The sequence below is a fragment of the Episyrphus balteatus genome, chromosome 3, assembly GCF_945859705.1.
Source record: "Episyrphus balteatus chromosome 3, idEpiBalt1.1, whole genome shotgun sequence".
Classification (NCBI taxonomy): Eukaryota; Metazoa; Arthropoda; class Insecta; order Diptera; family Syrphidae; genus Episyrphus; species Episyrphus balteatus.
In genome coordinates, this window is record NC_079136.1 from 115,545,796 (window position 1) to 115,564,088 (window position 18,293).

The 18,293-nt window shown below is 29.0% G+C and overlaps 1 protein-coding gene across 3 annotated transcripts in view; it reads right to left on the minus strand.

Moving 5' to 3' along the window:
- The window catches only part of LOC129913577 (lachesin), a 102,050-nt gene that overhangs the window by 29,238 nt on the left and 54,519 nt on the right, over positions 1-18,293 (minus strand). For all 3 annotated transcript variants that reach the window (XM_055992325.1, XM_055992326.1, XM_055992327.1), the window contains exons 3-5: positions 9,316-9,532; positions 4,871-5,029; positions 4,633-4,761 (exon numbers count right to left, since the gene is read on the minus strand). In XM_055992325.1, the coding sequence (XP_055848300.1) occupies positions 4,633-4,761; positions 4,871-5,029; positions 9,316-9,532 (505 nt within the window). The remainder of the gene's footprint in view (positions 1-4,632; positions 4,762-4,870; positions 5,030-9,315; positions 9,533-18,293) is intronic.

Below are 18,293 nucleotides of genomic sequence, written 5' to 3' on the forward strand. Positions count from 1 at the left end.
AATTCAAGGAGTCACTCCTTTTTTTTTCTTGCTTTTTCTTGTTGAACGTTCTTTTTTGTCATCTTGGTTGTCAGTTAGTCAGTGTTCGTTAATTGAGTGAGGGTAGGGCTGTTTTTTTTTTTTTTGTGTTTAAGAATAGGGTTGAATTGGAGGGATTTTTGGTCCTTTTATGCTCTTTCAAAAAAATAAATAAATTTTCTATGATTTTTTTTCATTTCGGCAGATTTGTTCATTTATAGCCACTTGAATAAGAACCTATTCGGAGGGTAGATTGCCCAAAATTTGTCGCTTATTGGTGAAAAAAATTTCAATTATGTCGCTGTTTTTTGGATTCTTTTTTATTCTAATAACTGCACAAAGAAACGTACAATTTTTGTATTAATTAACTAGACCAAAATTTTTAACCAATTAAATTAAATTTTAATATATTTTCAAAATTCTTCACTTCTTTTTGTGCGAAAGAAATATTTTTTTAAAGATTTGTATAAAACGATGATACGTGTGGTTGATGCATTTCTACGCCTACAGAAAATTTTTCTGTAGAAACGCCATGTTTTTAAGGATTTTTTTTTTCAAAAATAACACTTAAATATCTGCCTAGTATCACGTTCCTGCCTTCCACTTTTCCTTCAATTAATAATAAAAAAAAAAACTTAAAAAAAACAAAATTGTAAGAAACATTTTAGAATTACACATATTTGAAAGCAAGTGTATGGCGTATACGTAACTTTTTTTTCGAAAAGAAAACAATTTCCTAAACATATTATTTATTTTATTCTGCATAATAATTGATTGGGACACTTTTGAACACGGGGCACATTTAAACACTGCATTTTTTGTTTTTTAGTTTATCAATCTGTTTTAGAAGTTATTCGATATTTAAACCCGTCTACACCACATCGATAAATGTCAATGACTTTCCTTGGTTATCTCAGCTGGCTTTTAGATTTATAAGTGGAAGGTGGTTTTGTATTATTTCAGTTTTTTTTAGTTGTATGAGTTTAAATAAAAATTGGTGCGTGATTTCAAAACGCAATACAATTTTTGTTAATGTTTAATAAATTTTAAACTAAATCACGGTGAATTTTTGAATGAATATATTAATTCAACATTTTATGTCGTTGAAATAGTTGGGGCAATTTTGAACATTATATATTTTTTTGAAGCCAATCATACATTTAAGATTCTTCGCATGCTTTCAAAAATTCCTAAAAATAACAAACCAAAAAAATAACTCAAAACAAAAATAATAACTCAGTATTATAAGTTTTAAGACTTTTTTCAAAACTTTTTTCATTTTTCTATCGATTAAGAAAATTCGTTGTTAACGGTACCTGCATTGAACCATTTTTTTTTTAGTTTCTTAATGACTCGTATACGACGAAGTTGATTTCAACGAAAATTTTTATAATAAATCGTTTAAGTAACCGTAGTATTAAAATTTTACAAAATTCTCAAAAACCTCATTTTTGGTTTTGTAAAAAATATTTCAAATATTTTTTTTTTTTTTTTGGAAAATCAAAAAAATGGAATAGTGAAATATTTTAAAATTTCGTTTTTATATCTTCGTTATTGTTCCGTTTTTTACGTGTAAGTTAATTATTTCTTCACATGGCATTCCAATTTTTTTTTTTGAAAAATGTTAGAAATATTTTATTCAAAAACGGCTCTAATTTTTTTCAATTTTTTTTTTTCTAAAAATTCCTTTTCAAACAAGAAATCATAGCGCATACTTCGTTTTGTGATCAAGATGGTGTTACATTTATTATGAAAACAGATTTTAAATAATGTATTTTTGTATATTTTTAGAAATGCTGTGATAAAATCAAATTATAATTTTCTCTAAGAAGCTTTTACGATAAGATTAACTAAGTGGGACCCAGTAGTGCATTTTATTTTCGTAGCTAAAAACATATTTTTACTTCAGAACTTTGGCCTGGGTCAATTGATTTTGATGATTTTTTTTGTATTAGATGCTTGTGATTGTGATCCTATTTCAAATCCAACCATTTCTGTCTATGACGTCCATAAAAAATAAATCTAATTTTCGATCTGTTTTTTTTTTTTTTTTTTTGATAATTACACGGCTTGGCAAAAAAACATAATTTTAAAATTATTTTTTCGCGATTTTTGAATATATTCGCAGTAATCGTAGTTAAAGTATAGATACTTTGTTTTTTTTTTTTATTAAATTAAAAAAAAAGTTTAAATAAATATTTTTTTATTGCAAATTTTTGGTGATTTTTTTCTCAAACATCCTATTAAACTTATCCTTAAAAGGTTTTTGTCATTCCCAATAGAACTAATATTTTTCAATTGAATAAATAGAATTCCAAATCAATTCTTTTTATCCAGGACTATTTTTTTGTGATTTTTGCTCAGTTTTTATTTTTGTTTTTATCTTGAAATAAAAAACTAAGCATGTGCCCAAACAAAAACATTGCATTCTTCTGCATGAATATCCCAATAAACAATAAAAACATATCTTTTTATTTCAAACATGTCAATTTGTTTCTTCTTCTTCTGAAAAAAAAAGTTTTGTTTGTTTTAGAAGTTTTGCCAATGTTGATTTTTGTCCGAAAAATATTGAAAAGTCAAATAAAATGTATATATCCATCCAAATTCAATGCATACATGATGATGATTTTTCAATACAATTTTATGCAATTTATTGAAACAGAAGATGGCCCTTTTCTTCCACAGAGATACATTGAAATCCACATATATAACAAACGAAGGATAAGGAGTAAAAGAAAAAAAAAATATATAAAGAAACGGATACGAATCATTATAAAATCAATATTAATTGTTATGGATATTCCATATTCCAAAAGAGTCCAATCCCAAAAAAAAAAAAAAATATCCAACTTTCTCCATTTCGAAAGTATAAGAAAACTTCTTCCGTTCACCGGTTTGTCTGTCTTTTTGTGTTAGTGTATTCGAATTCGTGTCCGTGACGTTGTGTGTCATCCATGGGAAAGTTTCCTCTCTCATCTGCTAATTTAAAATCAAGAAACGTTCAATCACAGAAAACATCTGTTCGGAATACATAACCCTTTCCCTTAAACTTTTACTACCCCCCACCCCTCCTCACAAAAAAAAAAAAAAAAAAAAAAAAAAAAAAATTGAACCAAAAGCACCAATGCCAAAATAAAACCACCGAAGATTGTACCATTTTTACTAGCAATGAGCAAGTCACTCTTTTCTGAATGTCCTGGTTCTGTTCTGTTGGTCCTTCAGGACACACACAGCTCATATAACGATGACAACCAGAGCATCCAATGTTGACTTAAACAGAAATCAGTATTCTTTGTCGGTTCGTTTTTTTTTTTTTTTTTTTGTATTCGAAATGCAGTAGCATATTTCACAGAAAAAAAATGATATGAAATAAAAATAAACATCCTTACACGATACCAAAACGAAAGGACGAATAACGACCATCAAAACGGACGACAGACATATACAATTTTTGTTTGGTTTAGTATAGTTGTAGGTGGACACTCTGTACAACAACAACAACAACAACAATAATAACACACAAATATTCGTCTTCCTTTTTTTATACTTGTGACAAACTGTTCTTCCTGTGTTGCAGCAAGCAATATTCACATGACAGGACTTCGAGATACAGAACAGAAAGGACCTCTTTCTTCGTGGGATAATAATAAACATAAATAAGAATGCAAAAGTACAAACGACAAAAAAAAAAAAAAGTTCAAAGAATCCTTGCAGAATGTTAACAAGAATTTGAAACAGATGTGACAGATGTGTAAAAAGTTTGTAATGTTTGGTATTCTCCCGGGCGCCATTTACACACAAGATAAAAGTCTATATCCTAACTATAGAGACCATCAGCAGGGTGTCACAAGTATTGTATCTAATCTGTCTTTTCTGTATATATCTAAGTTGGTTCGGACAGCAAATAAGGATAACAATAACAAAAAAAAAAATTTTTTTTTTATAGAAAATCAAAAAGACATCAAAGAGGACCCTCTCTGTTTAGGGAGAGATTATAGTGTCCTTGCGGCGATACAACCCACGACACAAGTTCGTCACAAAATATTTTTTTTGCTGATGATATGTGATGTTTTTTTTTTTTTTTTTTTGGTTTGTGTTGGTTTTGCTCTGTGACGTGACAAAAAGGTGCTCTGTGTTGTTTCATTAGCATTTTTATTCATAGCTTCGAGGGAGACTATACTACAAAAGGACATATACAATACCAAACAAAGCCGTTTTTACAAGCTTAGGATAGCACCTAATATATCGGAGTTAACAATAAGCCCGCTAGGCTTTTGTGGGGACAGGATTAAAAAATAACCTTCCCTTAGAATTGTGTATGTGTTATTTATTTTTCCGCTTCAGTATGTCCTGGCTGTATAGATCCTTTATCTTAAATTCTTATAACAAACATCACACAAAATAAAAAAAAAGAAAAAAAAAACAACATTTACTCATCTACTCAAGCGAGAAAAAGATCCAACACTACACCTGATGGGAGTGTGATGAAAGAGACGGGGGGAGAGAGAATATAAGACAACCATAATTGACACAGCATATCCTTTGTCCTTTTTATATGTCCACCATCACAATCACTTTGTATGTCATAAAAACAAACCAACAAAGCCTACTTACAGTCCACACTAACTTTTATCCGTTTTGAAACTGTTGGCGGTACACCGTTTGATGCGATGCATAAATAAGCTCCCATGTCGAGTCGGGATATTCTGGTGATTTCCAGGGTGTTGCCTTCCCATTCATTGACTAACAAAAAAAAAAAAAAAAAAAAAAATGAAAAAAAAAAAAAACAAAATGAAATATATTATGAATGACATAAAAATGTTGCAATTTTTTTTTTTTTTTGCTCTCTTACCAACATAATTTTTGTTAATTGCAATTTTCGAGTTGTCATCTCGTTTCCATTTGATGATGGGCGTGGGGCTCCCCGATGCACGACATCTAAGCGAAATATTCGAACCCTCACGGACTATAACATCACTCGAACTCAATGAATCATCGATGTTTGGTGGTACTGCAATGAAACATAAAAACAAAAATTAAAGAGATAAAAATTTAAAAATTGAAAAAAAAAAATTGATATAAATCAAAAAATCGAAATTAAAAAAAAAAAAAAATAATGGTCTATAAAATTAAAATCAATAAATTTATTGAATTATTATTTAATTAGGTTTTGTCGTGGCCTGCTGAACAATTCAATCGAATTTTGTCCGGGTCCACAGGACAATCACCACCGGTGTTTTGAATACTAATTTGCTATAGGAAATATACAACACACATAAATACAAAAAAAAAAAAAAAAAAAAAAATATCCTTCATAATCCTTTTGGAATATTTTTGGTTTTTTTTTTTTTTTGATAGAGAAAAGTTATATGATTGCAACTTGTTTAATCAGTTTTATCTATGTTTTTCCATTGGTTGTATAAATGTATTTCGTAAAATCGTAAAAATAACGAGGCAGTTTTTGGTGTGTAGGGATAAGGATTAAATATACATTTATGGCAAGAGGAGTGAAATCATATAATGATTCTGTGAAACTAAATACGAATTGATTTTATAGAACTAAAAAAAAAAAAAAAAAAAATATACAACAGATTACTACAAAATTGTTGTGGTTTTGAAGTAATAGAGAGATATTTTGATATTTTTTTTTTATTTCGTTGTTGTGTGGAAAATTGTTATTGAAAATACTTTGATTGAAAATTGAATTTAGGTTTTGTATTTCTATGTTTGTTAAATGATTTTACAATTTTGTACCAAATTTAAGAGGAAAAAAAAACAAAATATTTTTGTGCGTTGAAATTTATTTTGAAGAGTTTTCAAAACATACCGATATGTAAAATTGTTTTTGATGTTTTTGAAAATTAAGTTTTGTTAACAGTTATTTTATTATTTCAATTTTTTTTTTTAAATAATTTTAGCTCATTTAGATCTAAATTAATAAGCGAGGCACGTATTGTTGACTATGACATAGATAATTTGCTAATAAATTGGAATGTGTTGAAAACCTATTATTTTTGTTTTTTTTTTTAGAAAAAAAAAACTTTTCAAAACCCATTGAGTAAGGTTCTTTAAACTCTATTCAAAGGTGAAACGCAAAATTTCCTTCGAGGAAGTAGGAATTGGCTAAGGAATGTCCAAAATATTGTTTTTGTTTTATTTTTTCCAACTTTGAAAAAAAAAAAATTTTTTTTGAAAAAAAAAAAAAATGTTAAGATGGAAATAACTCAGCAACTAGACCTGTGAGAATTTGTTGGTTTTCACCCATGAATAGACCTTAAAGTGACCTTTCTTTTGATGTCTTACACGATGGATTTGAACGAAATTTTTTAAAAACTTTTTTTATCGGCAAGGGGTTAAACCTTGATTTTTTTTCGAAAATTTGAAAAAAATAAATTTTTATTTTTTTTTGCATAAAAAGATAGGGTTCTGTTCATTGTGAGATCGTATCTGTAAACCTAAACTTTTTTCGAGATTTTGATCCGAAAATATCTTCCTCCGAATGTAAGAAAAAAAATATTTTCGAATGTAACAAATAAAAAATAATATTTCGATTTCAAGTACATAATTCAGCAACCAGACCTCCAACAGTCTTTTAGTTTTCACCTTTGTGTAGAGCTCAAAGAGGCCTTTCATTTGATGTCTCAATTGATGAATTTGGGAGAAATTTCTTAAAATTCATTTTTTTCGGCAATGATTTTTTTGAAAATACGAAAAAAATACTTTATAATTGTTTTTAAATAAAGCGATAGGCCTGTTCATTGTGAACTCGTATCTGCAAACTTAAACTTGTTTCAAGACTTTCATCCGAAAATGTTTGTTTCCAAATGTGAGAAAAAAAAAATTCCGAATGTAAAAAAAAAAAAAATTTTCCGAATGTAAAAAAAAAAAAATTCGATAGCAAATAATTCAGCAACCAGACCCCCAATAAACTTTTGGTTAGAGCTTACAGAGACCTTTCTTTTGATGTCTCACTCGATGGATTTGGGAGAAATTTTTTAAAATGTCTGCTCCCGAATGTAAGAAAAGAAAAATGTTTGTGAAAATTTTAAATTTTTAAGCTTTTTAAAAAAAACACAATCAGAGTTTTCAATATTTTGAAAATTCGAGATTTTGGGTTTTTGATCCCAATTAATGAACCACGAGAATACTAAGGACCTTACAAAATATTTATTTTTAAGGTTTAAAAATCATTTTAAACCTTCAGCTTTGATTTGTTTTTATTCTTCACCTGCACGTGACCCTACCAGAGTCTCTTATATAGCTACTTTTATAAAAACATTATTGATTTTATTATCAAAGCAAAACTACCCCAAACTTTGTATAAACTTTAAAGTTTCAAAATATTCTTCCGTCACGTTAAACTTAAACACACCACACAAGCATCACAAGCCAGCTCCTGAGAATGCTTCCGTCTATCAACTCCAGCCACAACCGGAGCCCATAAATAATGCAAGTAGCTAAACATTTTGGGAAATTTTCATTCAATATTTGCTTACAAAATGAATCATCAATTTTATAATGCATCATAGAAGTATTTCTTCAATATACAACCGATATACACACACATGAAAAATGAAGGTACCTTCTATCGTATGTGAATGTTTGCTCATCTCATTGCACATAGAAAAGCAAATTTTACTTTTACCTTAGATTCCAAACATAATCATCTTCATACAAAACTAGTTAACTTTCAACTTAACAAGGGGGGAACTCTCTCTGAGTTAGAAGCTCAAAAAAAAAAAAAAAAAAAACAAGAAAAATAAAACTTGGAAAGATAATTTGAGAGCATCCTTGGAATCCTTGGCACATAAAAAGCATACAAAAATATACTAACAAGATCGACTAACCATCATAATCATCTTCATCATGATTTATCATCGAATGAAAATGAAACGATGAATTCATGTTTCGATGATAAGTTTGAAGGAAAAAAAAAAATAATTTTTTTTTCATTTTTTTTTTTTTTTTATTTAATCCTGCACCTCTTCTTTTTTTTAAGGGGACAAGTGGTGGTGAAAAATGGGAATAAGGCAACTTCATCTATGGATTGCAAAAATTTCTGCTCCATAGCCGGGATAATCCACTTGCATATATACCAAAGAACACTATACGTACAGTAGTTATCCTCGGCAAATTCACCTCAAATAGCTTTAGAAAGCAAGAGAACTTGTATATAATATAGAGATGAATCCTTAGGGAAGGACCAAACATCATCATACCCAATGGCAGCAGCCAGCATCATAACGTATAACAAGTAAATGAAAAGACTCCAAGATAGAGTTTCTTCTCTGGTTTTTTTTTTTTTTTTTTTTTGTTTGCCAAAGTCTAAATGAGTTCTATTCCCATCATCATCTTCTTCAAAGATGATAGAGAAGGATACAAACAAAAGAGAAAAAGTGAGAGAAAGAGAACTGGATGGATTAAGGAGCTTTCCAGTTTTCAGCAAGTTTTGTACCCAGCGACACTTTTAAATTGAATAAATACAATTTTGAATAAATTTCTGCCCGGATCAAAGGACATTACAGGAAAATATACACAAAACTTGGTAAAACCTTCATTCACTTCTCCACTAGACCCTCTTTTGGTTATATAACTTTTGCGGTCGTCATGGTTCTTGACTTGCTTTTTTGCCTACAATATTATAATATAGTAGAGAGGTAGCACCACGAACTACAACAACAACAACACTTTGTTTTTCTCACAATTTTATAATGAAGAAATAATTACCAAATTTTCAACCATGACTGGTCGTAGATAATGACTAAAAGGACCTATCCTATCCAACGAGCAGGAATTTATACAAAATTTCTGAATTCAATTTTGCCCACAGCAGCAGTAGTAGCAGGATCAACAAGGACTCTCCAACAACAAACGAAAAATTCGCTTTTCAACCTTTGCTACCTAAACTTATTGCTGTGCTGTGAGCTGTGCGGTGCGACGCGATGCGATGGTTGTGGTGTTATGACTAAAAATAATGAATAGTAGCTTCTGAGCAATATAATAATTTCGATGATTATGATGGTGATGGTATATCCTTTTGATACTATTCATTCTACTTTAACTCTCTCTATTGCCCACTCCAGTATCTAGAAACTTATAGAATTCCAAGTTTTTGAAAACAAAACGAAAATTCAGATAACTCTTCACCTGATGAGCGTGATAGAAATATAATTTTGTAAAAGTCCTTTCTTGTGAAATTAGTATTATATTTTATTTCATTCAGATTTATAGGAATTCTTATAAAATAGTAGATAAATAATTCTCTTTTTCGTTTTTGTATTTTATATTCCTACTTACCAACAACATTCAAATAACCAAATTGGGTCTTTGCAGTGACCGTATTTATCTGACACATATAACGTCCTTTATCCTCTTCATGGACATTGTTGATATGGAGATACCATGTCCTGTGGCGGTCATGTTTGTCGTGGGTAACACTAATTCTCGGATTTCTCGTTATGACGTGATTGTGTACTGTCAAAATTGCTGATTGCTCAAAGTGCATCCAGGCGACCTGCAAATAAAAAAAACACATGAAAATAAAATAAAATTGAAATAAGGATATATATATGAGGAAAAATGGAAGCGAGACAATTTTGTTGTGTGTGTTGTTTGATAGGAATTTATTTATGAATGAAAAAATTAATAAAGGATACCAAATTGGTTGGATAGAAATGGTTTTTCAAACACAACAGATTATGTATAAAAATGACAAAATTGGTGGGATTTTGTTTTTGTTTAAAAAAGAAATTCGAAAACTGACAAAGTTCAAAACTTTAAAAATATAACCTCAAAAAATCTTAATCAAGGATTTTAAAAATATTTGGCATTTTAATGAACCCAGAAATCGAAAACACATAATTTATGAAATTTTTAAAACCAAAGTTACAAAAAATCGAACAAAGCGAAAACTGCTTAAAGGTTAAGCCAAAACATGAATTTCCATAATTTCAGGATAAATAAATTGAAAAATGTTATGGTCCAAGTCTCAAAAACGAGCACTTAAGCAGTAATCTTATCACTTTAATTAAAAATTCCATCTCGAAAACTCTAGTTTCTAAAACTTTTATTTTCTATAATTCAAACTTGCATCTAAAAAGATTTTTAAATCAAAATCTCAAAAAAAAGAAACAAATTAAGAATTCCGATATCCTTAAAATCAAAAATTTATGAAAATACAAGATTTTGAAAACTTACCTAGTGATTAAAAATCAAAAAAAAAAAAAAAATCTCAAAGACTTCACACATAAAGTTATAAAAGTCTTAGATACAAAATTTTAGAATACTAAATGCACTTAAAACAGAAATTTAAAAATACTTAAAATTCTCGCAAAAAAATCGCCCAAAACCATAAAACTCAGAATTATGATAACAATTATTTAAATTAACACGAAATTCTACAACTGAAAAAAATATCTAAATCTCGAGATTTCTTCTGAAACTTTTCCAAATAAAAATTTTCGAAGACTTAAATTATAAATTAGATTATTTCTGGAATGGGGTTCTTTTAGTAGGTGTCTTGTTACTCTGCGTGAATGTTTTCGAATTTTTGAAGTTTTGAGATTTTTTTAGTTTTCAAATTTTTACAGTTCTTTGATTGGGACTGAAGAATTATGTTGTATTGTTTTTCGAGGAAGTTTTCCCGATTTTGAGTGATCGTGTTCTTGGATTTTCTGTTTGCGTGTGGTATATTTGGATTTCACAGTGGCCAAGTTTCTTATTGCTTTTGGTTCTGATTTTTTTTTTTTTTTATTTTAAGAATTTGCGTTTTCAAATTTGGTTTGTTTGTGAGCTTGTGTTGTTAGGATTTTTAAAATTGTGGGTTAGCCTCTTTTTATATTTATTGTGAATGAAAATTTTCGTAATTTTGAATTCTGAATTTGATAATGTGTAAGCGGAGTTTCTTAAAACTTAACATTTTGGATTTTCGAATGTGTTTAGATACTTAAAAATTTTGGTTGAAAGCATTGAGTGGCTGCAAGAGAAAGTTGGTTGAAATGACGCAATAATAAACCAGAAAAAAAACTTATAATTCAAACATTTTAAAAGCATTTTGTGATATTTACTTCGAAACATAGGATTTTTGGCATACTGGAAACTTTGGTTGGTCCTGGGTTTTCAAGTTTTTGATTTTATGGATTATAAACTACCTAGATTTTGGAGTTTTTTGTGCGTCTGGATATTTTTGTATTTCGTTATAATTTTTAATAAAGTTTTGGATTGCAAATTTTGAGATTTTTGAATGTTTGGAATTTGGATCTTAGTAATCTTGAGGAGTCTGGAATTTTTATCCAAATTTTCATTTTTTGTTTGGTTTTCATTTTAATTTAGGTACTGAGGACTTTTTGGATTATGATTTCGTGTTTTCGAGTTTTTTGAGACTTTGGGTAATTTTATTTGTATTTTCGTTACTTCTATCGTGTTTCCCAGGATCAGTGTTTGGGCTTTGTTTTCCACATCTGCTGAATTTTCGGATTTTTTATTTTATAAATTTTTAATTTAATATTTTTGGCTACGAAAATTGATCAGAAATAACGAAGAAAAATAACAAAAATAATAAAAAAAAATATTAAAATTATTTTTTATTTTAAGTGGAGTGATTGAATATAATTCAATATAAGTTCAAGTGACCTCAACGAAACGCTTTATAAATTTTTGGAGTTGAGGTCACTTGAACTTATATTGAATTGATCAGAAATGTTCATTATTGTTTTGGAACTTTTGAGATATCGTAATGTCGAATTCTGGGCTTTCTTAAGTTTATTTAATCCGTAAAATTTTGTGTAGAAAATTATCACGTTTTGAAATATGGATTTTTTAAATTTTTTGTCGTCCTGTATTTTGTTTTTTTTTTTTTTGTGATTTTCAGCTTTCTGGTACCTATTTCGTTTACTGTATTTGTTTCCAGCTTTTCGAGTATTGTAATAGAATTTTCGAATTTTGTGGGTTCTTGCGATTTGCTTCTAATTTTCGAGATTTTAAGTTTCTGTCTTTGAAATTGTAGTTTACTTTGTTGTGTTAATTTTTAGTTCAAAATTTGTTTGAATTTCGCTTTTTCATAAGTTTGCATTTTTTTTAATAACTCAAAAATTTTGAGATTTGGTTTTTATGGTATCAATGTTTATAGAATTAATGTGCCTTTTTTACATATTTAAAAAAACAAAAATTTACTTTAACATCAGCCAATTCAAACAGTTAAACCTTAATTATTTATTAAAAAAAACTTGATTGTAAGATGTTTTTATAAAAATTTAAATAGATTCTATTTTTTTTTTTTTTATAAACTTTAAATCCAACCTTAATAATAATACGAGGATGACTAAAATGCAGGTAAAAATTGAACCAATATTTGCAAAGAAGCGCAGAAAATTTTCACATACACTCTGATGGCAAAATGAACACAAAAAAAGAGGAGGATAAAGCTAATATTTGAAATTTTCATCCATATTCATCCAAATATAATATGCGAGATGGTAATGGTTGGTGATGTCATACAAAATAGGGGGTTAGTTGGGGATTAATTCACATTTATTCATTCACTATGTGTATGAAATGACGCTATGATAGAAATAGGTAAGGATATGGCTTAGCTAGTGTAAACAAGCACCACGCCGTTTAAGTGATTAGAAATTTCATTTTATAAAATAAATGGAACAAACACACAAAATTTTCAAAATTTAATTAGATAATGAAAATAAAATGAAATGTGAGGTGTGTTTTAAATTTTTCGACTTTTTTTTGCGTCAAAATAATGTCCTATTGGATTGGTAAAATATAATTGCATTGTGAAATCAGAGTGAAGTTAGTGATAGCTTATAAACGTTAAATCCTATATTGGTACATGATTTTGCAATTTGATTTGTTTTATATTTTTTTTTTTCGTTTCATAATTCATAAATTTTATATAATTTTCAAATATAATTATTTGTCATTTAAATAGATATATAAAGTGGGACAGAAAAAAAAATGGATGAATTAAATTTTGATTTATTGACTTAATAATCGGTTGTGGTCAATTATGTATGTGAATTATATTAAATCAATTTTAAATTCACTTTAAATTGGTCAATTTTGTTGCAGTTTTATGTGAATTTAATAGCAGAAAGAAAAGTGTTTTTAAATTATTTAAATTACAAAAATTTTCGTCATTTCAAAAAAAAAAAAAAAAAAAAAAATAATTTACATTAGCTGTGTTTTATTTTCCTTGTGATCCAGATCAGATCATTGATTTGCGAAACAATAATAAAACAAAATCCTGCTTTTGTTGTAAATCTAATAAAAACAATGATCGGATCACGAGGAAAATAAAACACAGCTATTGTTAAAGCCTGTGTTAGTCTTGGTGTAAATATTTTTAAGGGGGTGGAGAAACCAACAAACTATCCCTCAAGATGACGCAATAAATGAGGTTTGTGTAGAAATTTACTTCAATCAATCCAATCAACACCACTTTACATAATTGCCCACCTAACAAACAATTTACCCCACAAAAGTTATTGTACCAATATAGCTTGAACTAACGCTAATAGGGCTTTAAGAGAATGCATTCATATACACCTTTGTTTACAGCTTCAATTATTTAGTAACTATATTTGGATGCTTTATCAATTTTCAAATTCTTACAGTACACTGTGGCGTATGAGTAACTTTTTTTTGTAAATGTAATTTTTGATGGAATAAACATATTAAATTTAATTCTGTTAAATAATTTATTTTTTTCAGCTCAACAGTTATTATTTCTTCCTTTGAATATTTATGGTAAGAATATTTTTCAAATAAATGTATATTTGTTTCAGAGTATTCCCGAGCAAAAATATGAAATCAATCCTTTTTTTCTTGATATAAAAAAAATAATTCCCATGGTTACAGAAGTACTTCGGCTGAAATATTTTTGAGGGCGAAAATATAAAAAAAACTTTGCATTTTTCTTGCTATTATGACGGATATTTCAAAAAATTCAAAATTTTTTTAAATAAAGCTGATACAAGAAGGATATATGAAAAGGCAATTAAAGCATCATTTATAAACTATAAATGATGCTTTGTTCATTTCTTTTCTGTTAAAGATGAACTTTGATATGATTCGGTTTATGAAAAGGTAATTTTAAAATTATTAAAAAAAAAAATTAAAACTTGTACCTATTTAAAATTATATAAAAAAAACAAATACTTGACCATCTAACAAAGTAATAATTACTACAGCAAAAAATGTTTGAAAGGAAAATTTTTCTAAATTGTTAGAACAATTTTTAATTTTTTTTTAAACAAAACTCCAAACATTTTTCAAAAAATAAATAGGTACTAATAGTCATACAAATACATTGTTTCAAAAATGTTCTTTGGTTTGTTTGAAAAACAATGATTTTTCGAAAAAACTTGAATATTTTTCTGTATTGTTTTGAAAAAATTTCTAAATTTTTAAGGTTACTAAATCATTTTTGTACAATAACTTGCATTGAAATTGGTTTCAAAAAGCGGTTTTGTGGAAATTTTTTTCAAATTTCCTTTTAAGGGAATCAACCAAAAACCTTAAATATGAAATTTTGAAAAAAAGTCGCTTCAGTATGTTTCAGCTCTACCTAGTTGAAAATAGATAAAGCCAAATTGACAGACTGAATTTAGGGACCCACTTTTTTTGGCTTCTATCACTGTGCTGTCTTGTCTGATTGCACTGGTAATAAAACTATACTTTTCTAAAGAATTTTCGTATGCTGATTCCAAATCCGAAGTCAGAGTTGACCTAACACGTCACGTTTTTTTTAGATATTCCCGTTATAAAATCTCAAAAACCCATTTTTTTTTTGTTGTTTTCGAAGAAATGTAAAGAAACTGATCTCTTAAAATTCATATATCTTTCTTCCCAGAACAAAAGTATACTATTCTAATGGATTTTAGTGTGTTGATTTTGAATCCGAACTCAAAAAATTTCGGCCAGCTCTGGTTTTAGAGATATAGTTGTTTTTTGAGATTTTCTAAAAAAAAACTTGACTTTGTGATTATTCAATGCGAATGTCTCAAAATCCTGACGTGGTAGAATTTTTTTGACTTCGGATTCTAACTCAGCACATCAAAAGCTATAAGAAAAGTATACTTTTATTTCTAGGAGAAACAAATCTGAAGCTTTATAAGGCAGTTTATCGAATATATAAGATATTTCTAAATAGAAAAATTGTATATAAAATTACAAAACACGTAAAAATTTTGTTTAATGTATTTTATTATGGTTTTCTTTACATATTTGACTTTTTAAATATAATGGTCCTTGATATTTTACATTTTCCTTAATTTAGGTGTTTGTTTCATGTGGGATTTACTAAAAACTAATTTCGATATTTTTGCTGTTCTTTTTTTTCAATTAGTATCTTAAAATGTGTTTAAACTTTTCTTAATAACTGCAAATTTGAGCTTAATATGAATAATAGTTTTATTTTAGATTCGGTCAACCGAATCTGAAAGGGTTATTTTCTACAATCTTCCCATATTTATAAAAAAATCATTTAAAAAAAAATGGCCTAAACCAGATTTAGATTCAGGAAAGAACTAGAAAAAAAAGATAAATTTTGCAGACCAGTGTTGTTACATTCAGAATTCGGAAGCAAGATTTTCGGACCAAAGTCTGGAAAGAAGTTTTTATTAAAAGACATGAGTTCATAGTGAACAGGACTACCCAAATTTTTATTTTTCAGATTTTCAAATAAATTCTAGGTTGACTCCTGCATTGGGAAATGCTGAAAAAGATATTATTGATTTTGCCTCTAGAGGGCGCCATAAACAATTTCATGCCTAGTTCATTTTCATCGGTTAAATAAGACGCTTTCAACGATACCTCATTTGTCAAATTAACGTACATAGTTTAACAGCTATTTATATCGAGTTCTAAAGTCTAGCCCATTGCAAAATTTGAAAGAGAACAAGCCTCAGATTTAAAAAAATTGCCTTGCAGCTTAAAAGATGATCTTTAATTTTTATACAAATTATAATAAATTTAATCCTAGATTGAAAAAAAAAAATAAATAAAAATATTACATAATAATTTTCTATGATTTAATCCTGGGTATTAAATTTTGAATACATCCTTCTGAAAAAAAAAAAAAATAGATCCTTCCCCCCAACAAAGCACCATCATCGGTATGCATTTAAGTGATTTAACCACGACAAAGGAAAAATATAAAAAAAAAAAATCTCCTCATCTCTTTTTCCAACAATCAATTAGTGGATTTATCTTTATCTGTCTTTCTCTACAACACAGAAAAACCAACTTCATCTCCTCAAAAAAAAAAAAAAAAGTGCAAAACAAAAACAGATCCCATTCAATTGAAAATCTAGCTCAAAACTTGCAAAAAAAAGTCACTTTTTTTTAACCAAAGCAAAATGCTACTGAAGTAACAACACAGAACACACACACAAAAAACGCAGGATCAACAGGATACAAAGCTGCGCCATCATTCCAGTCGTTATTTTTTGTATTTTTGTTTGTGATTTTGTTTTTATGCAAGAGACTAGATAGACATGGGAGTTGACATGTGTGTTACATACGAGTTGTACCAAATGACGACGACACATCATCGCGACTTAGTTTGTTTTTTTTTTTTTTATTTTTTTGAACAGAAAAATACCCATCATTCTCAGCCAACCACCTCCTCTACAAGCTACTACAATTTTGTTGGATGGAATCTACTGTAAAAGTCATTCAAGCGTGTGATTTACTTTTAGTCCTGCAGGATGCACAAACTTTTATAGAATGGATTCATAAGCTTCAGCAAAATGCAAACACAAAATTCACCCGCGTGGAAAATATGTATGGGAAAGCAAAAGCATATAAAAAGGGAGAGGGAAAGGGACAAAAGGACAACAAAAAAAAATGTTTATAGAGAAACTGATGTATTATTGTGTAGGTATTCCCTTCTTGGAAGCGCGCCCCCTCCATTTCAGGGATTCCATTACAAATTGCAAATCATTTGGAATATTTTAAGTTTTTTTTTTTCTTCTCTCATTTTCAACTTGATACACAAGGACCCTTAACTAAGCATGTGTCAAGTGTCATTCTAAATTTGTTTCCGCTCCCAAGTAAACAACAGCAACAGCAAAAAAAAAAGGACACACCAGGACCACGAAGCAAACAAAAAACAAAAAAAAAAAAAAAAAAATTGGTAAAAGAAGACGAATATTTAGCGAAACGGATAGTGGTTGATTTATTCAGTTCTAAACATATCCGCTTATAGGACTCGTACACAAAAGGACGAAGGATGAAAAAAAAAAAAAAAAATAACGGACATAATTTGAATATTAAGTTACCAATGACATAGAGCATGTTGACTTTTTGTGCTATCAGAATACTGATGATGTTCCTGAGGCTGAAGCTTCTAGTGTGGTGATGGTGTGGTTGGCCAGTATACGGTGCGGCTTGGAAATGGTGCACTTTAGAATGAAGAGTCTCTGCTTACCCCGATTCCTGACATAGTCCTACCTGTCACTTTGTTATTTATGACCACAAAATTAAGGCTCATTCTCATGTATATTACTCTTGTTCTGTTATGGAGGAGGAGACCAACCAACCGACTCCACTGGCATTGTGAATATGTGGCCAGGACGAAAAAGGAGACGAGAGTGAATGTTTTGGTGGTGCCTTTAAGCAGGACAAATTAGTGGGCTTTATGATGAGGTAAACAAACATACACACACACACAAATACACATACCTATATAAATTTACCTGTGTGGATGCGGTGTATAATGGTAAACAGGACAAATTACGTAAATGGCATATCCTCTCTGGAGAAGGATTTTAGAGGGGAAGGAGAAATATGGCTGGCAGGCACATTCTCGCACCATTATCAGTCTGATGGACTTTAATTGCTCGATAAATGTTTGGCTACTGCCAACACCAGACAAACCAAGCCACCCAAGAACCGGTGAAAAGGATAACAATAAAGTGGCAAACAATGAGGTAGGTCGCTCTCTGATGTTACATAGCTTGAAGCAAAAATGGGGCGTCGTTGCTCATTTGTGTGGCCCCTTCTCCATTCAGTCAGGGGAACATTAATCTTACTTACTGAATTTTTCTTTTTATAAATTTTTCATTTTAAACCCAATAAAATGTCTCTTCGTTTTGGTGCTCTTGTCGTTGAAGCTACATATATTGATAAATGACATCACGAAGGACCTTTTGAAAAAATAAAATTCCTCTTCAGAGGATATGTTGGTATGTGTGTAGATGGAAAGTTATATGTATTTTTTTATTGAAGAATAAAAGATGTATATTGTAAATTTTTGTAAT